The sequence below is a fragment of the Tamandua tetradactyla genome, chromosome 9, assembly GCF_023851605.1.
Source record: "Tamandua tetradactyla isolate mTamTet1 chromosome 9, mTamTet1.pri, whole genome shotgun sequence".
Lineage (NCBI taxonomy): Eukaryota > Metazoa > Chordata > Mammalia > Pilosa > Myrmecophagidae > Tamandua > Tamandua tetradactyla.
Window position 1 is genome coordinate 23,543,766 of NC_135335.1, and position 14,154 is coordinate 23,557,919.

The following is a 14,154-nucleotide window of genomic DNA, read 5'->3' on the forward strand; positions in this document are numbered from 1 at the left end:
ATCAGACAATAGGACTTTCCACAAAGCCTTATTCCACTTCCAATCATGGCTTTTTCTTAAATGCCTGACTGGTTCCATGTTTAGTTAAATCCTCATGAAGGCACTATTCTTTGGGGTTTCCCTTCTGGGGAGTCCAGAACTTTCCAGATTATCCATTTCTGATTTTATTATATCCAATAATTCAATTCTCAACATCTCTTATCTGTCACATTTCACTATAAGCTGCAAGGAGAAACCAGGCCACACTGTCTATATTGAATATGGAAATCTCTTTTGCTAAATAACCAAGTTAATGCTTTTAAAATCTGCTTTCCATACAAAACCAGTATTAAATTTTGCAAATTTTTCTGCCACTTTTAAGCAAGGATGGACCTTGCAATAACACATGTATCATTTCTGTTTGAGGCTTTATTAGAAATATTCTTAGAGTTCACATTTATATGAACAATCTCATCAATGCATTCTAGATCTTCTCTATCAAGGCCCTCACAACCCTTATGGAATCCTCCCCTTATCCATTTCAAAAACCATTCCAAAATGTTTGGTATTTGCAAATTGCAGTGCCCCTCATCTCTGGCACTAAAATATGTTTTTACTTGTTAAAATTGCCAGAATGTAATATACTAGAAAAGAAACAGATTTTATAAAGGGAATTCATTAACTTTCAAGTTTACAGATATAAAGGCATAAATATATCCAAACTATGGCATCCTGAGAAAGAAGCCTTAACTCCAATGAAAGGGCCAATGAAGTTCAGGTTTTCCTTTTCAGCTGGGAAGGCACATGGCAACATCTGCTAACTTTCTCTTCTATTTCATAAGACTACCCTGGGAATATTTTCCTTCTGCATCTCTAAAGGTCTCTGGTTGTGTGGGTTCTGCTGAAAAATCTAAAGATTTTTCCACAATGGATCCCTCATGAAGGAATCCAGTAAGTAACCCCACATTGAATGGTTATAAACACATGTTCATGGAAACAATAAAAATGATCCCACCCAGGAATATTGAATGAGGATTAAAGAACATGTCTTTTCAGGGATACATGAAAGTTTAAACCCAGCACATTAATATAAAGAAAAGCTGTTATATTTTATGAGTATCAGAGAAATATTGGCCTAGTAGAATGAGTTAAGTTACATTCATTCTATATATAGGGTGAATATATATATGTATGTTATATATATACATCTATATATTTATATTTTTCTGGAACTGGTTGTCTATAATTGGCATTATTTCTGCTTGAAAGTTTGATAGAATTTACAAATGTAGCTATATAGGCTTTGGAATTCCTTGAAGGAACGTTTGAAGCAACACATTCAATTTTTTAAAGATATATAGGACTATGGAAATTATCTATCATTTATTTTTAAATTTCTTTTAATTCATAAAATAACACAACAATTTTAATTTAATATAGATATAGTTACTTTATTGACAAATATTTATATGAATAGCATTTTGTTACATCAAATGAAGTAGTACAGTTGTCTGCATGAATCCTGCTGCCACAAAAACAGTAAGACCCACTGTAAATAACTTTGGGAATCAGGATATTGCACCTAAATAAGAAGCCATGGTCTTTAGTTGGTGTTGTTACCTTATATCCCAATTGGCAATTTGTTTTGTTTCTATAAATATATACACCCACTAGCAGGTCATGGTACTTGGATGAGTTTCTTGAGATGCAACAGTGCATGCAGAGTGGATCACTTTAAGTCTTTAACAGAGCATACCAGTCTGCTTAAAGTATCTTGTTTTTTTTAAAAAGATAAACAACAAAAATAAAGATGAAGAGAGTGCAAGGGTAATTCAGTGGTATAATTCTTGTCTGCCTTGCTGGGTACCTGGGTTCAATTCCCAGCCCATGCACTCCCCAAAAACCAGCAAACAATGAAAGAACAAACAAAATTTTTTAAAATGGTGCAACAATAATGGGATGCTCACATGAAAAAGAATGAAATGTGACCCCACCATACAGCATACAATAAATAAAGATGAGTCCACAAACTGACCAAATCCTACTTTCTGAACATACCAGTTTGGGCTTTTATTTAACTTTGACTATACAATACTCTGGTACTAACACATGTTTACAACCCAGAAAGATATACTTTTACTTCTGTGTATGTTAAGAGGGATTTAAAATGTGTATTTTAAACACAACAGCCGAGTTGAAGGTATGTTGCTCAGTTACTTAAATAAATTCTTGATTCCCAGCCTCTGAACTTTAAACTCAATTAGAAATCAATCAACAGAGATGAAGAACTTGGTAAAACTTAGTTTATTGTCTAAAGAAATCAGATTATTTATCTTGCAGTACAGTATTCTTTCAGTGGCCAAACCACCGAGTGCAAAGTAATAATTTATTTTGTATGAACAAAAACATTGAAACACCATTACATGTTACTTCTACAAAACAACTTATGCCAATGTGACAATAAGTAGCCCCTCATATTATGAACACAAGAAACATCTTAAATAACTTCACTGTAATGTTAAAATGCACAACTTAATATCTCTTAACAGTTACTGATTGTATATGTAGAATGGAATGATTTCTAAATGTGTTAGTTAATTTTTTTAATCAATAAAAAAAAGTAGACAAAAAAAATCTCTTAAGAGCAGACTTGTGGTTCTGGCAGTCCAGTTTAGGATCTAACCATTCCAAAAAAAAGGTATAACAGCTTAAAATGTGTAATAATAAATCCAGCCTTTTTCCTTTTCCTATACAGTAAACAAGAAATGCAGCCTATAATTGCAGAATATTTACAAAAAGAGAAAAGCAGATTAGTACATTGTCGATTACATCATCAGTTAAGCCACAGTGCAAAGATGTAACAGAATCTGCTAGCCTTAATCCTTTCATGCTAGGAGCTCTTTCCAGCATAATATCTCTAGCATATGCCAGCACCAAGGAGTGGAGCCATATTACTTGTGCACTACAGTTGTATCTAAATTTCCTTGTGTGAATGTAAGGGAGTAACTTAGTCACACATAGGTAAAATTGTACAAACTGGTATTTTATTCAGTTCTAATGTGAGTATTCAATTTATTTTCTTTATTAAAATAATATACACAGACTATATTCTTAGCTCAGTTTTTTTTCCAATTTTATATATATATTTACTTTCTGTTAAAAAAAAGGATAAAATAGTGTAAAAACAAGGATAAAACTATCAATAAAGCTCAAAAGAAAAGATAAGGGGATATTTTCCCTCTGCAAGGCTAAAACAGAAGAAAACCACCTCAACAAAAATGTCACCCATGTAACAAGGAATTAATCTAATAAAAACAAAACAAAACAAAACCCCTTCTCTACCATCAGATATCATTTCACAATTCTAAGCTTATTGGTTGTGACAGACATACTTGAATGGTTAAAGATGAAGAGAAAGCTTAAGATATCAAATTAAACTCTCCAGTGAGACAAAACATTGCCAAAAAAGGTGGAGAGGGGTAAAAATCAGTAAGTCCAGCATCACTGATCAGTTTAAATCATGTATTGGTGACATACCTATCATAAGGACAAGCAAGGGGGGAAAATGTCTAGTTTTATTTCAAGAGTGATCTATTACTCTATTTGCCTTTGATAACTTGATTACATATAGTTGTTTTAGCAGCTTAGTATTGTGTTAGCTGTTTTTACAACAGAGGTTGTTTTTTATTCAATTAGACCCTGTGAGATGTACAGGAGACAATGAGGCAGTAAAAAGTACTGCTTCCAACAGAGAGAGGTGAAAGGTCAAATGAAGGGACCTAGCAAAGCCATCACTAGCAGCCACAGCCTTCTCTCTAGGGTTGGGGTTCACTGGTCAGCCTACACCGCTGCAGGGCTGAGGGTCTCTGTTGTACACCAGACTCAGCAGCATTCAAACCCAGGCTTCCATCTTGAAAGTTCTGATGGATTTTCTTGGCAGCCTCAAGAAGGCATTTTCTACATTCTCTCCCCATTTTTGCCCTTGCTTCAAGGAACAATAAGCCATTTTCTTCAGCAAACTGGTTTCTTCATATGTGACTTCTCTCTGAGCCTCCAAATTTACTTTCTTTCTTATGAGAATTATTACACTATTTTGACTGGTGAAATTCATTGTATCTGTCAACCAGCTGCTTAAGTGGTTACATGTACTTCTTCTAGTGATATCATACACCACAAGTGCTCCTGCAGTGACTCTGTAGTAACTTTGTTTAACAGTCCTAAACCATTCCTATTCTGCTGTGTCCCAAATCGGCAACTCGATTTTCTGGCCACTAACTTCAATTATTCTTGTACCAAAGTCAACACCAATGGTGTGAAGACAATCAATCGTCAATTTTTCTTTGTAAATTTATGAAGCAAGCAATATTTTCCTACTCGCATATCCTCAATAATGATATATTTTAAAATGTAAGAGTAGTTGTATGGTGCAGTTGTCATGGCGGCACTGGGGGTTGCTGGTGGCTGGGTGGCTTTTGGAAGGGAGAGGGGGGCATCAGAATGAGGACAAGGAGTGAAAAAGCAATGAGAGAGGAGGCATAGGCAGTCAGCTGCAGGGGGGCTGGCCGTATGATGAGGTGCACGTACAGTGGCAGTGGTAGTGTGGTAGTGGTGACTGCTGCTTCTGCAGCGCCCTTTGCATCTTCCCCAGGCTGATCTGAGAAGGTAGTGCTTCTATCATTTATTTAACTATGTATTTTTGGGGGGTGGGGGTGCGTGGTCCAGGAAGTGAATCCAGGTCTCCCACATAGTAGGTGAGAATTATACCACTCTACTACCCTTGCAGTGCCTTATCATTTATTTTAATGTGTTTCTTATTTATATAATTACAGCAATTTCCCAAATCTAAGTTTTCAAATTTATTTGCCTTAATGTGTTCATAATATTCCCTTATTTTCCTTTTAAAATATGTATAATGTGTAATGATATCACCAGTCATTAACAAATGAAATATTTGGTAAACATTGATCTAAGTGTCCTATGTATCAAGATGTATGACAATAAAGGCAAATTAAACCCAAACAATAAAAACAAGGATATAATTAAAAGAAGGAAATAATTAAATGACAAGACTAACAGTTCTAAATATAGAATATCAACAAAGCCATAAGTTGACTGTAGGAAATTATAAATCAAGACTCTAGTTTGATGAATTCAGAAGCCTTTAGCAAGATCATTCAAAAGAAAAGAGAAAAAAACACAAATTTCCAATATGATGTAAGTCTTATATGTTGCTGTTGGTAGTGCACAATTGCAAACTTATCTTGAATTACTTGTTGAAGTCATCTACTAAATCTATAATGAATCAAGAACTAACAATTTAATTCTAGGGATTTATTTACAATACTCTACATTTGCATGACTAGCAAAAAAGTATCATCAATAAGAAGTAGTTAGATGTTTATACCTCTTCCTAGCAGGGAAAGTGAATTTCATGACCATATAGTTACAATTCTAGTATGTCTGCTCTTCCTTAAAATCAATTTCAAAGAATAAATGAGCAAATTAATCTCAAAGAAGGAAAAATAAGTTATCCTTGGAGTTAAAGTGAAATTGCATATCTACTTCAAGTTCAGATACCAAACACTCTTTTGAACAGCATTCTCTTTGATGCCAAGGGTCTTTCCTCTGACCTCTTCAAGAAGTGCTAACCCATGCAAGTCATAAACACCCAGACACACTCAGCATAAACACCCAGGAATGCATATATATAGACCCTTTTCTTTATTTAAAACAATCTACCTATTCCTTAGATAAGCAGTTCATTAAACCAAATCAACATAGCTGTAAATAACTAAATAGTTAGAGCTGATATCCCTTAGAATAGAGGTGAAACATCACAAGAGGAGGTCCTGGCACTAAAGGTAAACATTGTTGCCAAAGTGGTTTTTCTTGGATCTCCCACTGGCTGTGGGCAGGACAAACTCAATTAAAAGAGTACTATTTAGAAGTAATGCAAACATTCTGTTGAGACAGAACAAGTGCCTGAACAGGGAGAAAAGCTTGGAGAAATGGGAACCAAGCCAAAGAGCAAGAATGATTCATGTGCTTTATAAAATGTGGGGGTCAGGATTAATTGGGAAAGTAGTGTTTCCCTTATGTGGAAAATAAAGAATTATCAGGATTTAATAGGAGGCTGATAGTCTGGTAGATTTCATTCCTCCTTGATTTACCCTTGGGGATATATGTTAAAGTGTTGTCCTTCTAGACATAATTTATTTCATTATTAAGGCATAACTGTTAGTAACACAGGAAATGTTTGCATATGTGAGCAAGGTTATACACTCAAATAAAAGGAGGAGCTGTTATATTTGAATACTTGTTCAAAAATGTTTTAAATGAAAGGTACGTGTTATTGCACCAGGAGCTTATTAAATACGTTTTTCTTTTCTCTAAATAATGAAATAGAAATAGCCTGGTAAAATGTGTCATTATCCAAACCTTTCCCTCAAACCTTTATATTTTTGTCATATTTTCTGGTGATGGGTTTTCCAAAGAGGAGTTAAATATGGAAAGTTTGTCTGCTTTATTAGTAATATAAGAAAATAATAATTTACCAAGTTCCTTTCTACTAAAAGAGCTTTATTTTATTTTATCACCATCATTATTTTTTCTGAATATTTATCCTTCTTTGTGCAATAACTCCAGAATGAATGTAACTCATCTATACCTTGTATATATTTTGAAACACTTTCTGTTTTTTAATTATTTTCCTTTTCAAACAATCCTTTTACTTATCTCTGCCTTGGTTGGCTAAAGCTGCCAAAATGCAATATACTAGAAATGGATTGGCTCTTACAATACAAATTCATTAGCTTACAAATTTAGTGATCTAAGGCCATGAAAATGCCTAAATTAAAGCATTAATAGAACTATACCTTCTCTAAAGAAAGTGTGATGGCATCTAGCATAAATCTGTCATGGGAAAGGCACATCACCTGTGTTGGCCAGTCCCTCCCTCCTGACTTTCACTGCTTTCAGCTTCTGTGTTTAGTGGTTTCCTCTCTCAGCTTCTGTGGGTATGTTCTTTTCTCTCAGCTTTTCTGGGGGCTTTTGTGAGCTCTTTGGATTTTTTCCACATGACCTTTGTCCTCTTATAAAGGACTCTAGTAAAGGAATTATTTTCATTTTCTAATGCTTCTGGAAAGTAATATACCAGATGTGAAATATCTTTTATAAAGGAGATTTATTAAGTTACAAGTTTACAATTCTAAGGCCCCAAAATATCCAAACTAAGGAATCCAGAAAAAGACTCTTTGACTCTGAATAAAAACTATCTGGCATCCAGGGTTTCTCTGTCAACTGGTGTGCTAGGCTTCTCTAGAGAAATAGAACCAACAGGAGGGATCTGTAGATATGAGATTTATAAAGGTGTCTCATGCAACTGTGGGAATGGAAGAGTCCAAAATCTGTTAGGCAAACTGTGAAGTTGGTGGTCTGATGAAGGCTGGATGAATTCCAAAGGAGAGGCTTGCTGGCTGAAGAAACTTAAAAAGTATCTCTTCTTCCTTAGAGGACTTCAACTGAATGGATTATCTCATTGTGTGAGACATGCCCTAGTTGACTGCATATTTAATCAGCAATGGTCAGGCCAGTGCTTACCTGACCAGTCAACTGTGTATAATAATTTCCCAAGTTGACACCAGAACATAACCATCATAGCAGGAAGGCATGTGGCTGGTGTCTGAGGTCCTTGCATCCAGGTCATTGCTTTGTACTTTCAATTCCAATGTCTTCCTCTCTAATCATCTGTTGGACCACATTTAGCTTCCCCAGGATAAAGCTCACGGTTTTGGATTGTTTAACATCTCATGGAAGGCACATGGCAATGTCTGGTGGGCTCTTCTCCTGACTTCTTACTTCAAACAGCTCTTGCAGTCCTGTGGGTTCTTCTGGTGTTTTCCTCTGTATCTCCAAATGTCTGTTTATGAGCTATCTTCAAAATGTTTCCCCTTTTAAAGGACTTCAGTAAACTAATTACATCCACCTTGAATAAGCAGAGTCACATCTCCGTCTAATCAAAAGGTCACACCCACAATTGGGTGTGCCACGTCTCCATGGAAACAACCAAATCAACAGATCGCATCCTACAATATTGGATGAGGATAAAAAGAAAATGGCTGCCCTGACGATATTGGATCAATATTAAAAAGGCATGGCTTTTCTGAGGTATATAACAGTTTCAACCAGCACAGAGATTAAAAACCACCTTGATTGAGGTGGATCACATCTTAACTGAAAAAACTAATCAAAATGTTCCACTTACAATGGGTCTGCACCCACATGAATGGATTAAAAACACAGTCCCTTTTCTTGGTTACATAACAGCATTTTCTAATTGGCTTAACTATAGTATCTTAATGTGTTCTGCTAGCATGTTTCTGTATTTTTAGACCACAACTTTATAAAAATAATTTTGTTTTTTTTTGCCATGGTAATATGAAATGTACTTGTTTTGGCAACCAACGACTAATAATTTACTTACCAATGTTAAGTGCATTGATTGTGTCAACACTTGCATTACATAATTCAGTTCCTTAAGCTATATGGGAAATAATGTTCAATTCTGGTTAATTGTTGGAACACTAGTAATTTTTGAAATCAGCATTCTGAATTGCTGATTTTCAATTAATCTCCCTACTGTTGTTTTGTTTTTTTTAATGAGTATTCAAGAGAGTTTATTCTCAGAAAATGCTTATGTCAGATGTATTCTACTGGTTTCCTTTTAATTCAAATTTGTATACCACTTGATGATTCATAAATAAATACCAAATATAAATTTAAAATTATTGTTGAAACTACATATTTAACACCTCCATTACAATAGAATGTGGTAATGTGTCAACATGTGGTCTTCCTGGCAACCTGAACTTTTAAATAAAATTATAAGTAAAAGATTGTCCTTAAACTTCACCCTTCAATATAGTTTAATTTAATTGCTTTGACCCAGATGATATTTTTACAGGTATCCTATCAACACCATCTCACTATTCCACAAAATGAATTATGCTTCCAAATGATTTTTGTAATGTAGAATTAGTATTTGATTTGTAATAAGGAAATCTCTAAATCCAGGTTACATTATCCATTGCATTCATAATAGCAATAGAATAATTAGTTTCTGTGGTAATTTCTAGTTTTTTTTCGTTCCAACTTAATTGTGTGCTTCCTTTGATAATAACATTTGACACCAAACTTGTCTCATGGCATTTTTCATCTCTGTATTTCTCAGAATATAGATTAGGAAATTGAACATGGGAGCAATGATAGTGTAAAATAGTGCAAATATTTTATCTTCAGTGTAAGTTTTAGGTGGTCTAAGGAAACCAAAGATTGAAGGCCCAAAGAATAAAACAACCACTGTGATATGAGACCCACAAGTAGACAGGGCTTTGCGAATTCCCTCAGCTGAATGATTTCTTAAAGTAAATAATATAATGACATATGAAACAAATAGGACAACAAAGACTACTAAGAGGATCATACTTGAATTGACAACCACAAGGACACCTGTCATGTAGGTATCAGTACAGGCAACTTTTAGCAGTGAGAAAATATCACAGAAGTAGTAGTCGATTACATTTGGACCACAGAAGGACAGCTGGATTATCATAGATAATTGAGGAAAGGAATGGACAGCCCTGCTGGTCCAAGCAGCTAAGATGAGAAGGTTGCATCTTGTCCTGTTCATGATATTCATGTAGCAGAGAGGTTTGCAGATGGCAATGTAGCAATCAAAGGCCATGGCTGTAAGAATTAAAACCTCAATATTTCCAAAGAAGTGAATGGTAAAGACTTGTAACATGCAGTTACTGTAGGAGATGGTTTTTGTGAACACTAATAAGTCACTGATCAATTTGAGTGTGACAGTAGAGGTATAGTATATGTCTGCTGAATAGAAATGGCTGAGGAAATAGTACATGGGCTGGTGAAAAAGGGAGCTGAATCGAATGGAGACAAGGATCAGGGTGTTCCCACCAGAATGAAAACATAGCAGAATAAAAAGAGCACAAAGCAAAATATTTGTATATCCTGGTTATAAGAAAGTCCCAAAAGAATGAATTCTGAGATGTTACTGTGGCTTTCCATATATTTCAGTTTGAGATATATTGTGCAGAAATGAGTTGAATGTCTGAAAAGAAAAAAGCAAATTTGGATAAAAAAGTTTGCTGTATGATCACAATAATATAAAATATACCACAATAATGGGTTGACTGATACTGGATATTCATAATAATGATTTCTTACTCACTGGAATTATGCTGCTTTTCTTTTTTCATGTCTCATTTTACAAAAATATTTTGGAATAATCTTATAATGGAAATAATTATGTATCTTAAACAATTTGACTATTAGAAGTTCAAGTTTAAGTGATGGTTTGGTTATCAAGAACACATTTTATTCCTATTCATTATGCTGTTTAGAAAACAACAGTGTTTAAATTACCCAATAAAAATTTAAATGTTTTGAATATTTTTAAATATATTGCCTTAGCAATAAAATGAACTTTCCTTCTTCGGGCATGAACTTGAAAAAAGAAATGTTTAAATCACCCAGTTTACATTGGTAAACTTTAATTTGGTAAAAACTACTGAGCAAGTTATCATAAGCACAGAGTGCTTAGTAACTAAAATTGAATTAAAGAATGGTTCATAGTCCTATCTTGTATATATTATGACTGATATCAGTTGCTTATTAATTAAATAGTATAATTTAACTGTCAAATGCACTTATTTACTTAAATTGATTTAAAGACAATTGTTACATAAGTAGGTTGGTGAACTACTTAAACAATATTACTAGATTAATCCAAATCCACTATTTTCAATAAAAGTGAGTCTGAGCACAGTAATCTCAGTCATTTTTTAGAATTTGTATTATACACTATTGATCCTAAAATGTATATGTCTGGATTCTACTTAGTTTAATGCTGCACCTCATGCATAAAAAGAGGACAGCATGGGGGAAAGGTGTCATGGGGTGCAGCCCTGGGAGAAACTGCTGTGAATCCTTATCTTGGAAGAAAAATTATGGAATTTGACAAGTTGTTGTATCACCCAGTCAATATACCTGAACGTTTATATAAAGTTATAATTTGTAGCTAATACAAATTGGAATTCTCAGGTACTAAATCATTTTGAAAGAATTGTACCTCAGTTTTTAAAAAATATACATTCCTTAGGTCAAGATTCTTGCTTGCTCAAAACATGATGATTAATATTTAATCTGCAATAGCTCCTGAAATACCATCTTGCATCTGCAATAACGTGCTATTATGATCACTGCTTTTAGCAGAGGTAAAAGACAATTTGAGTAGTTTCAGGTGAAAAAAACATTTATCATTAAAACATACAATATTTCGACCATACACTTAGACAGCAAATTGCCTTTAAAAGAATTGAAGATGAATGATGAACAATATAATAAACAACCTCTTTATGAGTGGTTAAAACAATGGCAACAAAAACAGGTAGAAATGTAGAGGGGTGTAAAATAAACTGAGCAGTTGTGAACAGTGAGATCCTTCCTTAATTTCCTTAATCTTAATTTTCCTCAATTATACATTAAGAAATTATTGCATAATTCAGTAATATAAAGAATATGAAGTAATATGAAATACCTTAATGTCAAATGTGGTTCATGCAGCACACTTTTTTTCTTTGATCAAACAGTTTAGCAACTACTTATATTCTCCTGAAAATATATACATTAGTCCAATGAAGAAATAAGGAGGAGAAAAACAATAAAGCCTAACATAGAATTAATGGGTGACCAAGTAACTTCAATTTGTAGAAGTCATTATTTAATAAAAAACATATCTTGATGATAGTTTAACCATCTTAGGGCAATTCCTAACACTAATTATTAGTTTGATTTTTACCCTATCATTATGAAAATAAAGGAAATTATTACTTTATTCCTTTGATAGATTGAATAAATATTCTACAAGCCCTTTTGTACATGATAGAGCATAGTACACCCTGATGTTCTCAATGTAAAATACAATTTCCATCATTGCTTCAAATTTTCTCCCAGTGATATCAGAATGCAACATACTATAAACTTGCTTTAGTTGACACATACAAATCTAATCTATTTTAGGAAGGCAATTTGAAGCATAGGATAATATTTTTGATAGCAAACAGAAATGGAGATATTCCTCGACAGGAATACAGAGAAAGATATGTGAACACCTGAGTGGGATACCATGAAATTCACTGCCAACCTGAAAATTTCATTAACTTTAGTTCTAATCTTCTCAACTGGAATTTTGATTGTTTATAATACACTGAAGCACTTTTGAATGATAAAATTATCTCATGCCACAAGAGAAGTTATAGTCCTAAGAATGAAATTAGATGCAATAAATGTAAATAGCACATGACCATCTGAAAACATCATTAGTGAGATTCTCTCCCAACTAAAATGGCTTGGGTAATATACTGACCAAGAAGTTTGAGTGGATTTCAGAGGAGATTTGGTTTGCATTAAGAAAAAATTCCTAAGGAGATACTCACTCTGCTAGTTCTTCTCTATTATCTGAATCTGGAATAAAAGCAGAGAATTATAAACCAGTAACTCAAACAAAATTAGGTTACCAAAAGTATTTTCAAAATCTCAAAATGCTTGAGAACAGGTTTGCAAGCTGTGAGTCCACTTTAAATAACCCATCAGGCTTTCAAGGAGAAGTGGATCTTCATTCCACAGCAAAGCAAGCTGGAAGATATGAATGCAGATTTAATAACTTCACATGAGTCATACTAAAACAAATTCAGAGAATTTGAAAGACCTGCAAAAGCTAAGACATGCATTTAAGTCCTAGGAGTCATCTATTTTATACATGAAAGAAATTTGGTTTGGAAGAACAAACATCTGTGGCAATAAAGAAATTAATAGGTATTTGAAAGCTCTTAGAAATTACATTCCCAGAGGCATGTCTAACAGATCCACAGTAATTGTCCCTAAGTCTCTGTCCATGGCAATATCCCTTGTGAACCTGGGCATTTCCTTTGTAACTTTGACTTGGCCTGGCTGAAGCACTGATTCTCTGGAGACCCCAAGATTCTAGAGTCAGACCCAGATCAGTTTCAGGGAACTCTACAAGCTCAGTGTTAAACTAGTTTACCAAAGAAAGGAAGAAAGATTATGTAGCCTGTATTGGTATTCAATTACATGTCAGGAATATCTGACATTATGAAGGACAAAGCAAATTAAAGACAGACACCACAAGCCAAATATGGGTCATTATAAAAATAGCCTAGATGTGTAGGCAGATCAATAAAATTTGTGACTTACAAAATCATTGATGGGACGAGGTTATCAGTTGGATGAGGGATTAACATTGCTGGCATAGACTGTTAGGGGATGGAAAAAAAAGAATAAAAGTTTTCTTCAATGTATACCACAGTAGAAAGAGACATCATTTTGTGAAAATATAATGAAATTTCAGGAGAAATCAGCACTCAAAATACAGCAATGCTTTTAATCTGCTTACCACATGGTTCTTTCTCCTGTGTCACTGCACTGGCACAGGTTGTAGAGTTTCAGCCCTAAATGCACACACTGCAGTTCAGTTAGCCTTTCCCTCTCTTCAGTACAGAAACCCACATATGAAAGGGTTTTGCATAGAGTTAAAACTTCAGGAAATCAGTACTTTTTGAACCTTTACAGATCAACATTCTTAGAAAGATTATAACAATATCTATTATTGAGAAATTACTGAGCACATTAAACTCATTATAAGAATCAATCCTCCCCAAAATGCAAATTTTGAAATAACTGCTATGAATTCTATTATTCAGATAAGGACACTGCAATTTTCCAGGATTTGAAAGTTAAGGAACGTTGAGTAAATGAAGGATTCTAGCAATTCAGAAGGAAGGATGTAAGACCCCAGTGTTTGGTTGCCACCTTCAACATAATGCTTTATGTTTACCACGCTTCCATCAAGCTCAACAGCACTAATATGCAGAAGACAGCTCCTCATACTTCCAACCATCCTTTCTTGGCAGAGATATGCACCTGAATATCCCCTGAAAATATATGTAGGTGTCTCATGTACAATATGGTAAATTAGAAAATTAGACCTCTGTTGATATTTGATCATCTCAACATTAGTTGTCTCAATTTTAATTTTGATGAGGTCAAATGTATCTCTCTCTTTTTCATGGGGCATAC

The 14,154-nt window shown here is 34.1% G+C and overlaps 1 protein-coding gene and 1 pseudogene across 1 annotated transcript; both read right to left on the reverse strand.

Annotated features, from left to right (window-relative positions):
- Positions 1-3,773: 3,773 nt before the first annotated feature.
- On the reverse strand, positions 3,774-4,416 carry LOC143645999 (ras-related protein Rab-14 pseudogene; annotated as a pseudogene).
- A 4,714-nt stretch (positions 4,417-9,130) lies between these two features.
- On the reverse strand, positions 9,131-10,098 carry LOC143646000 (olfactory receptor 4P4-like). Its single transcript, XM_077115079.1, is given in 2 exon segments — positions 9,131-9,954; positions 9,957-10,098. Coding segments are annotated over 2 exon segments (933 nt in total). The 5' UTR covers positions 10,066-10,098.
- Positions 10,099-14,154: the final 4,056 nt, after the last annotated feature.